We start from the raw sequence: 14,872 nt of genomic DNA, 5'->3' as shown, positions 1-14,872 counted from the left end.
GGCTCAGTTTTGATCATAGGTATTGGGTTTAGCCTGTTTTTCCTTGCTTATGCCCTCACTGAACCTTATCATCAATAATTCTGCTTACACCCAGTCAACCAAGGTCCACCAGAATCTGGTTGCTATGAAATAGCTCTTTTGTCATCTGGAACTGCTTAATGTTGTAAACTACTAGTTTTAACAGTAATGATGAAATGTGCCTTCTTTTCCTACATATTTTAGGTGCCCTTGCTGTCGTTATAGAGGTAGCTAACCATGCCAATGACACCATGAAGCAAGGAGTAAGTATCTTGATCTAGAAACTGGTACACTCTTGAGCCAGGGATCCTGGGCCTTCACATGCCCTACATTGTCTTTCTGTAGGACAACTTTCAGAAGCTTATGCAAATCCAGTACAGCTTAAACGGACACCATGAAATAGTACAGCCTGGACGTGTAAGTGTTTTAGACTACCTTTTGCAGATTTAATGCAAACCATTCATGTACTATCTGCAGCTGGTTTTTATTTACTGTTTTTTTGGGGGGGTTGTTACTGGGCTTTGTGCTTGCAAAGCAGGTGCTGTACCATTTGAGCCACACCTCCACTCATGTAGCTTTTTAAATTTTCATTATGAAACTAGGTTATTCGTTATTGTTACCCTTTATTGACGTAATGTGAATTGCTCCATCCATTCAAAACATTCATGATGTGAGTCACTGTGATAAGAAGTACAATTCAATTAGGAGAAAGGCAAGGGACCCAATGAGTCCCAATATAATGATTTAATGGCTTCATTTTATTGTGATACAGCTGACCTCACACAGCTTTGAAGACAGTTTCATCTAAAATCTTTAAAGTAAAAGAGGATCGTAAGGGGAGGGAGAAAATTGGTATTTTGATGCTCCTCATAGAGCACAGAAGTGGTCTAGGGAATGAATTCAGGAAAATTACAAATGTAATCGCTAGGATGTCGGAAGTGACTCAGGACCAAGTACACACTCAGTCAATTACATTTTAGTCCACGTAGTACCCCTGGGGCCAAAATGACTTTATGAAATGTTGCTTGCTTGTCCAATTCCTTTTTTCTCCCTTAATTTCTTATTTTCTGGCTTTTTAAAACTTTCTTTTTATATAATTTCTAAATGACTTTGAGAGTTTAAAAAGAAACCATGACTATAAAAAGTCACAAGGAAACTGTCTCCCTGGCCCCCCCCCACACACAAAAAAATTCTACAAGAAGAATGTTGAAAGGGAAATTACCTGTATATTGTAGCTGTTTTATGATGGTAGGACTAACTGGGTATTTGTTTGGATGAATCAGGTTTTTCTCAAAGAAGGAATTCTGATGAAGCTATCTCGGAAGATCATGCAGCCCCGCATGTTTTTCCTGGTAAGAGGCCATGTATAGTTTGATGTATCGCAGTCATTGCTTCATAGGAGACATTTATACATGACAGATGAGCTTAGGACATTTACTTACCAGTTTTAATGGAATTTTTGACTGGCTGTATCACTTGCATTTCAAAATTTTGTTTCTAACTTGGGAGCATTGTCTTAATTATTTACTTATTTAGCATTTTGTAATACTTCTGTAGGACTTAGAATTCAGAAATAATTAAATCTATTACAGAACTTGGAAAGGGAGCATGTTTTCTAGAGATTGGCTTTTTAATAAAATTTTAATAAGACATTGTAGGTGGTTCTGGTATATATAAGTAGACATTTTTATTCAGGAGCTGTTAGCAAAGAAGTATTATTTTTCCTTTATTCTTGTATGTTACTGATATCTTTGTAGCTGCAATTCATTTCTGTAATTTGCTCTGAAACGTTTCTGTTTTTAGTTTAATGACGCCCTACTGTATACAACACCTGTGCAGTCTGGGATATATAAACTGAACAACATGCTCTCATTGGCTGGAATGAAGGTCGGTGTGTCTATTAAAATTTTTGTGTTTTTTTTTTTTTAAACCCAAACATTTATATATGCAAAGAAGAATCCCTAACATGTCTTTCTTTCTATGTTACTATTCATGCATTCATTTATTTATTCATGTCATTTGTTCACTCATTTATTAATTTATTCATAGAATATTTATTGAGAGTAACTATAAGTAAAACTTAGTAATAGGTTTGGTGGAAATTATGAGGATGAGTTGAAATGTGATTCTTTTTGTCTCTGCCTCTACCCCAATTTCCCCACACCCTGAGACTTAGAAATTAATTGGAAAGATAAGACACTACACATAATACCCATAGAGTAGACAGTAATAAATATCACTATAAAGGCACAATTCAAGTTTTTAGGAGTTCAGAGCTGGGCATGGTGGTACATATATATAATCCCATCTAATCAGGAGGAAGAGGATCATTTGAGGCCCAGGGCTCAAGGGTTAGACTGGGCAACATAGTAAAACCCTCATCTCAAAAAAAAAAAAAGAGAGAGAAAAGTAAGTATTTCTTTGAGACATGGTCTTACTATATAGTCCAGGCTGGCCTTGAACCTGCAATCTTCATGCCTCCATCTCCCAGGTATTGTGATTACAGGTGGGCCCTACTGAGTCCAGCAAAAAGAAGTTTTTTAAGAGTTTGAAAGATGGGTTGGTGGCATAGCTGAAGTGATACAGTGCCTGCTTTGCAACACAAGGCCAAGTTGAAATCCCAGTACTGCCAAAAAAAAAAAAAGAACACAGAGCTTCTGATGGGTGTGGAGAAAGGACTAACATGCAGCTTTTGATAGATAGTTAGAAGAGGGAGTCAGGTAAGTCTTTGGAGGAAGGGCTGGTGAGCCTCAAAGTGTTGGCCAGGCCAACATATTGAGGAAAGGCATTCTGGGTAGAGGGAATATTTTGACTCATGGTCTGGAGGTGGGAAAATTGGGCCTGCAGATGGGTATTTAAATTCATCTGTGACATAGAGTCGATGACAGAAAAGTAACCCATAAAGTTGAATGAGAAGGTTGGTCATGGATACTTGAAGCCAGGGACATTGGGCAACTTCAGCTGTGGTTCAGAGATGGGATTTGCAAAGGATAAGTTTGCTCAAACGGTTGTTTCTTCCAGGTCAGAAAACCCACCCAAGAAGCATATCAGAATGAATTAAAGATCGAAAGTGTCGAACGTTCCTTCATCCTCTCAGCCAGGTAAATTATCTTAAGAAAATATGTATAGACTAATTTTGCCAGTGTAAAGGGGTCACATAGCTGTAGCAGTTAGGTTAACTCTAGACTTTTCATTTCCTCCTTTTCTTTCCTAAAATTTTTTACCCAAACTTTACTGTTTTTTTTTTTTTTAATTCAAGTAAATGACTTAAGAACTGGTACAACAGTGCGCAGAAGCACAAAAATCAAAATTGTCCTCTAGATAGAATAAAAATGCTGAAAAGTGCTTTGCTGATTATTTTTTTTAAATGAATATTTCAGGAGGCAGGATAAAAAAGAATATTAGTGTGAATTTATCAAAGTACATTATATTCATGTAGGGAAATCCTATGGTGAAACCCCCTTGTACAATTAATGAATACTAATAAAAAAAGAGAAAATAAAGTGAATATTTCAAATTTTCATATAATAGAACATAACATGTTGACAAACAATTAGTGCTTTATTGTTTACTAGGAAGTTTTCACATATCATTTAAAGGTCATAGCAAACCTATGGGGTAGCTATCTTCTCATGCTAAAAATAAGGAAACTGAGTTACAGAAAAGTTGAGTTACTTTTTTAAGAATATAGCTAGCAAAGCCAGGATACAAACCAAGGTCTTTGGCTTTTAAATCCATTGTTAGAGTACATGCCTGTAATCCCAACACTCAAGAGCCTGAGGCTCCTGTTCTGACTTCTAGAACAGCTTGAGCTACAGAGCAAGTCCAGGCCAGCCTGGATTATAGAGTGAGACTCTGCCTTCAAACAAATAAACAAACAAAAATCCATTGTTTTTTTTATAATCCACATTACCTCAAAGTGTCACTTATAGTGCTCATGTGTAAATCAAAATGTTTACCATAATGTAAATCCAGCACTGCAGGAAGTTGTGTGGCTCATAGACACCATACCTTGTTTTCCTGCACTTCACTTTACTGCATTCTGCAGATAATGCATTTCTGTATATTGAAGGTTTGTGGCAACTCTACATAAAGCAAGTCTATCAGTACCATTTTTCCAACAGTGTGTGCTCACTTTGTGTCTGTGTCACATTTCAGTAATTCTCCCACTATGTTAATTATTTATCATTATTATATCTGTTATGGTGATCTGTAATAAATAATCAGTGATGTTAATCCTAGATTGTTTTGTGGTACCATGGACATGCCTGTATAATTCAGTGAATTTACTTGATAAATGTTGTATGTGTTCTTTTTAAATTAATTTATTTATTCATATGGTGCTAGGGTTCAAACCCAGGACCTTGTGCATGCTAGGCAAGCACTCTACCACTGAGCTCCATCCCCAGCCTTTATGAGTGACTACTCCACCAGCTGGCCATTCCCCCATATTTCTCTCTCTACATGGACCTCCCTAGTCTCTGAGGCACAACAATATTGTACGTGCACCATTTAACAACTCTACAATGGCCTGTAAGTGTTCAAGTAAAAGGAAGTCACACATATCTCATTTTAAATCAAAAGCTAGACATGATCAAGCTCAATTAGGAAGGCATGTTGACAGCTAAGATACACTGAAAACCAGGCTTCTTGTTAACCAAGTTGTGAATGCAAAATTCTTGGAGGAAATTACAAGTGCTACTCCAGTAAACCCATGAATGATAAAGTGAAGTAGCTTTACTATTGATAAGGAAAAAGCCTAATCCAGAGTCAGGTCCTAAATCTCTTCAATTCTATGAAGGCTGAGCGGTAAGGAAGGTGCAGCAGAAGAATGTGAAGCCAGCAGAGTTTGGTTTGAGAGGTTTGAGAAAGCCACCTCCATATAATACAAGTACAAAATGAAGCAGCAAACACTGATTGGAAGCTACAGCAAATTATCCAGAAAGTGTAGCTGAGATATAATTGATGCAGCTGACTATACCAAACAGATTTCCCCTTTCTCCTTCCCTCCCTCCCTCAGTCTCTCCCTCCTTTTCTTTTCCTTCCTCCCTTCCTTCATTTCCTTTTTTTTCCAGCTGTCCTGGGACTTGAAGTCAGGGCCTCATGCTTGCCAGGCAGGCAGGCCAGCACCTATTGGAAGAAGATGCCACCTAGGAGTTTCATAGCTAGAGAGGAGTCAATTCTTGGCTTCAAAGCTTATGAGTCTCCATGCATGCCATCCTACTCTGCATCTTTCTGTTTTGTACAAGTGACTACCCCACCTGGAATTCATCCCTTTGTTCACTAAGTGATATGGAGCCTTTACCCTGGGCAAGGCATTGTGCTGGGTTTTGGGATACAGTAGATAATTTTCAAGTCCCTTCCTTCACTGAGCTTACATTCCATTAGAGAAAACATACACTTCACAAATACCATCACAGATACATATTATTGTGACTAAGTGCACACAGAAATAGTACTAATTGCTATGAGGCTGTAAAACAAGGGACCTTGAACTAGATTTGGGGGAAAGAGGACATCAGGATAGGCCCTAAGCCTGCTGTGTATACTGACTTATGAAGGCTAAGTTGAATACCTAGGCAAACATGAACTGGTCAATACAGATGATGAGAACCCAGATCCTGAAGTGGAAAGATGCATGACATATTCAAAGAACTGAAAGACCAGTGAGGCAAGAGCTGGAGAATGAGAGTCAGTGTGACCCAAAATAAGCCAGAGGGACAGGTGTCTAGAACTACCTTGTAGAATTTGGTGTCTCACTTAAAAGCCACAGGAAGCCACTGATATGATCAGAATATCTTACCACTGTATAGAATATCATTTGGGAAGGAGGTGATTACTTGGACACAGGAGATGGAAGAAAGGGGTTATGCACCTAGAGTTTCCAGCTGGTATAATGTATGTATGGGGTGGGGGTGCTGTGAGGAGTTGGGTGAGAAGTCAGGGTTTGAGTTTCAGAAATGTATACTGAATATGAGGAATGCCAGCATGGAGCCACTGGAGCAGTTTAGGCAAGGATCTGGATATCAGAAGGAAGCCTGGGCAAGATATATATGTATATACACACATACACATATGTGGGCATCATCAGCTTGGAGGTGAGCAAAGCTAGGAGAGTGAATGAGGGTGCATAGAGACTGCAGTTCCTTGTGAAACTCCTGTAATTCTCTAAGTCCTAACTCAAGTCCTCAGCACTTCTGCAAGCCTTCCCTGCCACCTAAATAAGGTCATATACTCCTATGTAATTTATCTGCCTTACACTTGTTACATCATATGTTAATTAGTTTTTCACCTCAACTAGAAGTGAATCCTTACAAGTGTAATGTATTATGTGTGCCCAGTTTATGGCTTAGTTCCTGGTCCTTAGTAATCTCAAATGGGTTAACTGATGTGTCCTTTGAACCTCAGAGTAGCATCCCACAGTCAGCACAAGAAGAGATATGACAAGGTCTAACACACCAGAAATCTCTTTGAGTGGAGGGGTTTTCTCATTTGTTAATTCATCCCCATCCATTGGAAAATGGGACTTACCTGACATAAATTTGTATTCTGATAAGGTACACATTTAATAAGGAAAAAGAATACTTGGCCTGTTTTTCACTCCAAGAAAGGTACTGGTGCTTCTGCCAATCATGTTACAAGGGAGACCTGAAGGTCTCTACTAGATGCTGTGGGCAAATGTGTGTGGTCTGTGAGAAATGTGTTATCAAGAGCTGGTAAACATTGTCTTGGCAGAACCCTGCACAAGAGAGAGCCAGGAAGGATTAAATGAAAGAAAAGCAAATGTGACATGATTTGCACAGTCAGATCACATTCCACATGCTCCCAGGGCTCCAAAAAAATTCAACAGCAATTCTCAAATTAGCCATCTGCCTCTCTGCTTTCTGTAACTTCTTCCAGTAAAAAGTGGGAGGGAGGGAAAGCTGGTAATATTTCTTGAATGTTTGCTTTGAAGCCTGAGTGTGTGTTCCCATAGTGTAGTTTTTTTTTTTTCCTTTTCATAGTGTAGTTCTTCAAAGAGCACAAACCAGTTGGCAAACCTGGTGGTGAAGGGTTCAGTGCCTAACTATACTTGTGTCTGATCCCATCTCATGACTTGGTAGCCTGTTGTCCATAAAGCCATTCATCTACCATTGCTAATCCTTAATTTTCCTTACCTGTACATGGTGATGATGGCTGGTGATGCTGTGGTACTTGGGCGGTGGTAATACGATCCAATGTATACACTGGATGGCTCTGAGGATGACACATGATGACACTGGGGAAGCGTTTAACACTATTGGCTGACATGTTCTAACTATTAAATGGTAGCTAGTTTTGCCAGTAATGCTAAAATAGTAGAAGTTAGGTGAGGCAGGTTTTATTTGGTTTAGAGAGAAAGGGGTTGTTTGTTGTTTTGTTCTTTGTATTTTTCAATTTGGGAAATATATTAGTTTTTAATTTGTAAACCAGATTTCTACCTTTTTATACCCATATCAGTGAATATTCTAAATGGTTCTCAAAGCCACTTAGTAGGAAGGTACATGTCTGGGAATGATTACTGTGGGACATGCAAGTGATTTTTAGTATCTTGAACTGCTTTGTGCTCTTCAAAATACAGCAAGAGGGCTGGAGATGTGACTTAGTGATAAAGCATGCTTTATCACGTGTCTTGCATGCTTGAGCCCTGGGTTCAATCCCATCATTTAAAAAAAAGAAAAAAAGCAACAAGAAGATCCTCACAACTGTGCCTATATGTACAATTATTTGTGATGGATATTTTTGTTCTTTTGTCTTGTTTTCCTATAATGAAAATTTTTTTAACTTGAAATTTGAGTGAATAATACAATGAACTGCATATTCAATTACCCAGATGCAAAAGTCATCAAATCTATGCTACCAGTTTTTCTTGCTTTACAATTTTGTAAAGTGTTTTAAAACAAATTGCAGCTACCATGTCATTTTACTCCTACATACTTCTGTATTACTCTCTAAAAATACAGACATTTTCTTACAAATTACAGCCCCATTATGGTGGATTTTATTTCATTTTGCTGGAGGTTTTTTTGTTTTGTTTTGTTTTGGGTTTTTTTGCTTATTTTGTTATTGCTGGGTTAGAACTCAAGGCTTTAAGCTTAAGAGGCAAGTGCTCTACCACTTGAACCTTACTGCCAGCCCTTTTTGCTGATTATTTTTGAGATAGAGTCTCACCTTTTTACCCAGGCTGGTCTGGATTGTGAGCCTTCTATTTTAGGCTTCCCACCATAGCTGGGATGACAGGTGCATGCCACCATACCCAGCTTTTTTTCTGTCGAGATGGGGTCTCTCATTTGCAGGCTGGTCTGGGACCACAAGCCTCCCAATCTCAGCTTCCCAACTGGCTAGGATTACAGGTACAAGCCATCAAGTGCTCAACTATGATGGTTTAAAGTGATTGTTAAAATCTCTCTTCTTTCTCATTCCCTCTCCCTCTCCATGTGTAGATATATATATACACTTATTTATATTACCTAACATGCCTCTCTGTTTTGAATATGCAAAACAAAGGATTTTGGGAGGGATGGGTGTACTGGGGTACACTCAGGGCCTTGTGCTTGCTAGGCAGGCACTCCAGCACTTGAGCCACACCCTAGCCCTTTATTTACTTCTGTAGTCTTTGAGATAGGGTCTGGTGTCTATGCCCAGTTTGGCCTGGACCACCATCCTCCTATTTACATTTCCTATGTAGCTGGGAAAACAGGCATGCATCACCACACCCAGCTTTTTATTGGTTGAGATGGGTTCTTACAGACTTTTTGCCTGGGCTGGCCTCAAACCTTTGTCCTCCCAGTTCCTGCCCATGGGTAGCTAGAATTATAGGCATGACCAACACACCTGGCAAAAGTTTTTTAAAATGGCTTCATAAATGTCATGATACCGGTGATGATTAGGAGTTACTATGTGGTTTGGGGGAGAGATGTGGTTATAAAAATACAGTATTCTATATTACCCTTTTGTGGACAGGATTTCCCTTTTATTTGGCCCATTCCCATTAGAGTTGAAATAACGGTAGTTCCCATGAACTGGGGATAGGAGCCTAAAACTTGGTGGGCTAAAGATAGTAGAGGAGCCCTCATAACAATCACAGCCAATTTCCCTCACTAACCACTCTTTTTAACATCTATCTTATGATATTAAAAATAATTTCCCTTCACCTCACTGTCCTCTTTAGAATTTTGTGTTTTTGTTTGATTGTTTGAGACAGAATCTTACTATGCAGCCTAACCTGGTTCCAACTCACAGTCCTCTTACCTTACCTTCCCACGTGTTGGCATTACAGGTGTGCACCACAATATGCTCAAAAAAATCTTTAGTAATATTTAGTAATCTAAAGATATTTAGGATTCTGTACTATAAATCGTATTTGAAATTTGGTTGTTGGAATGTTTTTAAATTATAGAATTATATCTCAGGAAACTCCTTGATTATGGAAATACAATTATTAATCATACAAATATCCCTGGTTAACAAAAATATTTCTGACATTAGACTTCAAAGTTTATGTAAACCCGTACTTTTAGAAAGAAAACAGCATCATATTTGCCAAAATGCTCTTTGTTCGTTCACATAAACCTCATAGTTGCTGCTTTAGACTAGGAGTATTGGAAGAGGTGGAATTAGTTGCCATGGGAGAAGGCAAAGAAGTAACAAAAGGGCAAAGAGTCAAAGCATACATCTGGTTGACAGAACCTTCTTTTGCCTCCAACAGTTCTGCCACAGAAAGGGATGAATGGCTAGAGGCAATTTCCAGGTCAATAGAAGAGTATGCCAAGAAAAAAATCACCTTCTGTCATAGTAGGAGTCTTGATGAGGTATTGTCTTTTCCTACTTTTTTTTTCCAGTGCATTTCAAAGTCTTTTTTTTTTTTTTTTAATTCTAAAGAACCATTTCACAGGGGTTTAGAAAAGCAACATGTTTCAATGAAGGATTGGAGGATGCATGTGTCTAATTTCAGAGTTAAGTGTTTTTCCATCTATTAATAGCTAACTTCAAGTCTATGACAGCATATAGCGCTCCCATATTTTTCCTAGTTATAAAACTTCACAGTAGGAAATTTGTATATTTACTTATTTGTATGTGTATCATGCTGGGTGTTGAACCCAGGGCCTCGCTCATGCTTCGCGTGTGCTCTCCCTCCATCGTATATACCAAGCCCCCATTGTAGGACATTTAGAAAGTTCAAGGAAGATAGTTTAAGGAAGAACTGAATCAGGTATCATCTACTACCACAAGCATCATTTAAAGTTAGTTTTGTAGGAGAAGATTTTTAAAATGTAGCTCATCTTAATATCCTGAGAACATAAAGATTATAATAGCCCTACCACATCCTTAATGATGCCATCTGCACCACTAACTACAAAGGCTTGATTCTGTCGCAGGTGGAGTGTGTGGAAGTAATCACAAGTCATTCTTCTTCTGCAGGCAGACGCAGAAAATAAAGAGGAATCCAGTCCACTTGGGTCAAAGGCTCCCATCTGGATTCCTGATACCAGAGCCACGATGTGTATGATCTGCACCAGTGAATTTACTCTGACCTGGAGACGGCACCACTGCCGGGCCTGCGGAAAGGTCAGGAGGAGAAGCAACCATCTCTATTGTGATTTCTATGACCCAGGCTGTACACAGTACAATAACCACTGTAGCAAACAAAACAAAACAGAAAAACAGCATAATGGTGGGAGGAAAACACAATCTTGTCTTCTCTAAATGTTTAGGGAAAGGAGAGAGATGAATCTTGTTAGGGAACTTCTCTCCTCCTTCCCCAGAGTTACTTTAATATGTCAGTAATAGATAGTTTTCAAAAACACAAACTAATAAATCCACAGTTAAATTGATCCTTACATTTACAACTAATTATTTAAACCACCCCATCTATAAAATAATTTGCTAAGAAAAGGCTAGTGTTCATATTAGTGTTAGTCGACTTTCCATTGATATAAAAAATACTTGAGATAAATCAGCTTATAAAGAGAAAAGTTTTACTGTGGCTCACAGTTTGGAGGTCTCAGTTTATGACTGATTAACCCTGTTGATTTGGGCCTATGGTAGCACATCATGGCGGGAGCATGTGGCAGGCAAAGCTGTTCATCTTGTGGACAGAAATGAAAAAGAGGAAGAGATGGTGGTCCCACAGTCCCCTCCAAAGGAATGCCTCTAATGACATAAAGTCTCCCACTAGGCCCCACCTGTTAAAAGTTTCCCCATCTCCCAGTAGGGCCAAGCTGGGGATCAAGCCTTTGGGGCACATTCCAGATCCAAACTAAAGTATAAGCATTCATGACCTCATTAATAAAATGAGCATAGTAACAATGACTGGAAGTTGCTCTAAAGATTAAACAAGGTCCAGTTTAGATAGCATTTAGTACAGAGCCATAAACTTGGCAGAGGAGCAGAGAAGTGATCATTGTGATAGCAGTGATAATTATGGTGATGATTGTCAATACAGCTAACAGAATGTACTGCATGCTAGGCACTATTTTAAGCACTATGCATACATTAAATTATTTTCTGTAGCAAGGACTTGGTGATTATCTGTGTCCTCTTTATTGTTCAAATGTGGTATTGTATGTTAGTTCATTACATGACTGAACTCCATGAGACTATAACTCAGTGACTATGAACCTGTTTTGAAAATTAGGCAGTGCTATAAACTGTGACCTGCTTTATGATTTGGGAACAAAAGTAATTCTAAATGAAATAATTAATGTTTTCTTAGATTGTATGCCAAGCTTGTTCATCAAATAAGTATGGGTTAGATTACCTGAAAAACCAGCCAGCAAGAGTATGTGAACATTGTTTCCAAGAACTGCAGAAATTAGGTAATGTATAAGTAAAGATTTAACCAAAAATTCTTTTCTTCCCTAGGTGCTTTCATCAAACAGCCTTCTCAAAGAATCATCTTTGGTACTTTAGCAATGACTATTGATACTTGTCTCTAAGTTAATACTAAGCCCTCTTAACTCATGATTTGTTGCCATTCCAAGAGGAATTGGACTGAAAGTTGTTTTTACTCTAGGAGAAAGTTTCACTAAGAAAACTAATGTAGAAATGTAATTACAGAATAAATTTATAAACTGGTTAAAGGGAACTTAAACTTGCAAGTTATTTTGGAGTTTCTAGTTTCCCCCAATAGTATGCTCATTATAGATCATTTTTATCTATGTAAAGTAATTCTGTTTAGACACATATGAGAGGGTACTTTGTTGGCCTAAGTCTAGTTGCTTGGATTGATCTGTAGATTAGTAGTCTGTTTTTGCCTGTACATTTTTCAAGAAGAAACATCCATTTATTCCATCATTCTCTGAGGTACATAGTATAAACTGCAGACAATCACATTTTATCTTTGAATCTTCCTCTCTCATTACCCAGCCTATTTGGTCAGTAAAGCGTGCCAATTTTATGTTAGAAAGTATCTCTTTGTCGTAATTTCTCCACCTCAACCCTGATAAGATGTAGATTACTATAATTATTTCCTAGTGGGTTTTCTTGCTGCAAGCCCCTCTACCTTGCTACTGCCAGATTTATTTTTCTAAACACATTCTGTTCATATTACTCCCCAGCAAAATGAGCCTAAACAGCATTCCAGGCTCCTTAAAGCCAGTCCCCCACACCACTTTATTTTCTACCTTCATTATTCTCTAAGTAAATGCTCCAGTTTAATACCTGACAGTCATTGTTCACATCACCCTCTTTGTGTGTACTGTTCTGCCTTTTTTACCTGGCAAAGTCATCCTTATGCATTACTGGCCAACGTAAACACCTTCTTGTCTTCATATTCCCTGAACCTCTTTTTTTTTTTTTTTTGGTACTGGGGCCTGAACTCATGGCCTACACTTTGAGCCACTCCACCATCCCTTTTTTATGTTAGGTATTTTCGAGATAGGGTCTCATGGAATTAATTGCCTGGGGCTGGCTTCGAACCATGATCCTCCTGATCTCTGCCTCCTGAGTAGCTAGGATTACAGGCATGAGCCACCGGCGCTGGCTCCCTGAACCGCTTGAAGTCAGATGATTACTTCTTCATCTGTGTCCATTGCCTCTTCCAAGTACTTTGTTCATAGTGATGTTATTATTTGGTCTGCTATCTAGATACAAAACAATGTAAGATTTTTAAGTCAGGGAAGATTTTTTTTAAGTTGGTAGCATATTCATGTTTCAGAATTCTAAAGGCACAAAAAAGTTATCTTCCACATTGTTTATAGCTCAAAAATATAAACTCTTACATAGTGAAAAGTCTTCCTACCACTCAACTCCTATCCATCCATCTTCATTTCCTGAGAAGCACCATTTTCTTTTCATTTTTTTTTTATTTGATAGTACTGGGCTTTGAACTCAGAGCCTTATGCTTGCTAGGCAGGCACTCTACCATTTGAGCCACTTCCCTGGCCCTTTTTGCTTTCATTATTTTTTGTCAGTTATGTCCAGTCTAGCCTGAACAGCAATCCTCCTATTTATGTGTAGCTGGGATAACAGATGTGAGCCACCACACCTGCTTTTATTGCTTGAGATGGAGTCTCATGTCTGGGTTGGCCTTGAGCCTTGACTCTCCTGATCTCTGCCTCCTATTTAGCTATGATTATAGGTGTGAGCCACCATGCCCAGCCTTTTTCTTTTATTTCTTTCCCTCCCTCCCTCCTTTCCCTTCTGATTTCTGCCTCCCAAGTAGCTATGATTACTGTTGTGAGCCACCATGCCTGGCCTTTTTCCTTTTTCTTCCCATCCTCCCTTTTTTCTTTAAGTATCATCAATGTCTTGAGTGTCTTTCCATGGATATTTTGTGCACACGTTCATGAAACTGAATTAAGTTGTAATGCAGAATGCTTACCATTGACTACATGATTGTGCCTGATTTGTTTTAGATCACCAGCACTCCTCTAGGATTGGATGTCCTGGAAATCACAAGTCTTCAAGTGCTTTATCATCAGTCTTACATAGTATCCCATCTGGGAGGAAACAGAAAAAAATCCCAGCTGCTCTGAAAGAAGTAAGTGTTTCCATAAAACTTGCAATGTGCTAGAGGCTGAATTATTCATATGGATATTATACACTGTTTTTCTTTCATAAAGGAAAATGTCATTTCCCATTACTATTAGAATATGTGTTTTAATATTGGTAGTGGATACAGCTGATGACTTGCAGTCTTGCTTGGTCTCCCTTAAGATCTGAGTCATTTAGAAAATGACTGCTGAAAGGATTGAAGAACATTTTGTAGTAATGATAGAAGGTAAAGTTGGACACACATGAATTTTTAAAAAGTACTTCAAGGCAGCTCCTTACCAAGGGAAGAAATGCATAGAATAATTTCAGCCATTTCTTTAGTATTTACTGGTGTGCATAGTTGTAGGTATTGGTTGGTTATGTATAGGAGGTATCAGTAGGTTGTGTTTCTTTTAAATTTTTAAATAGTGATAATAACCTGCATGTTTAGACTTGCCAATAGCATAATCACAGGTATCGTTGATATCCTCTCCCAGTTCCTCAAGTTTAAGTGTCACTAAGTGTCAGAGAGCAAATGCCATTGTCATCCTGGATGCCCCATGATGATTATTGATTAGTTCTTCCTTTGCTGATTTTGTGGACAGCAGAGTAGGGTGTTTTTGTTTTGTTTGTTCATTTGTTGTTGTTTGTTTGTTTGTTTTGAAATGGAGTCTTACTATGTTGCCCAGTCTGGCCCTAAGCTTCTGTGCTCAAAGGATCCTCCTGTCTCGACTTCCTGAGTAGCTAAAACTATAAGTTTACACAACCATGCCCAACTCTGCACAGGTTTTTTGATTCTCTTCCTTGGTTACTTTTGAGGTGTTCTATCAAATGACACTAAAAATTTGACCAAGATCAT

The 14,872-nt window shown here is 38.4% G+C and overlaps 1 protein-coding gene and 1 long non-coding RNA gene across 3 annotated transcripts in view; one reads left to right on the top strand and one right to left on the bottom strand.

The window, feature by feature from the left end:
* LOC141425817 (uncharacterized) overlaps nt 1-14,872 on the bottom strand; it is a 63,345-nt gene that overhangs the window by 36,720 nt on the left and 11,753 nt on the right. The gene's annotated exons all lie outside the window — the stretch shown is intronic.
* The window catches only part of Fgd6 (FYVE, RhoGEF and PH domain containing 6), a 106,765-nt gene that overhangs the window by 82,099 nt on the left and 9,794 nt on the right, over nt 1-14,872 (top strand). For both annotated transcript variants that reach the window (XM_074084146.1, XM_020158126.2), the window contains exons 10-18: nt 223-281; nt 364-435; nt 1,302-1,370; nt 1,822-1,905; nt 3,040-3,119; nt 9,746-9,848; nt 10,459-10,605; nt 11,753-11,855; nt 13,896-14,020. In XM_074084146.1, coding sequence (XP_073940247.1) covers nt 223-281; nt 364-435; nt 1,302-1,370; nt 1,822-1,905; nt 3,040-3,119; nt 9,746-9,848; nt 10,459-10,605; nt 11,753-11,855; nt 13,896-14,020 — 842 coding nt within the window. The remainder of the gene's footprint in view (nt 1-222; nt 282-363; nt 436-1,301; nt 1,371-1,821; nt 1,906-3,039; nt 3,120-9,745; nt 9,849-10,458; nt 10,606-11,752; nt 11,856-13,895; nt 14,021-14,872) is intronic.

The sequence above is a fragment of the Castor canadensis genome, chromosome 8 (assembly GCF_047511655.1).
Source record: "Castor canadensis chromosome 8, mCasCan1.hap1v2, whole genome shotgun sequence".
Taxonomy (NCBI): domain Eukaryota; kingdom Metazoa; phylum Chordata; class Mammalia; order Rodentia; family Castoridae; genus Castor; species Castor canadensis.
This window is presented reverse-complemented; position numbering and strand designations above follow the sequence as displayed.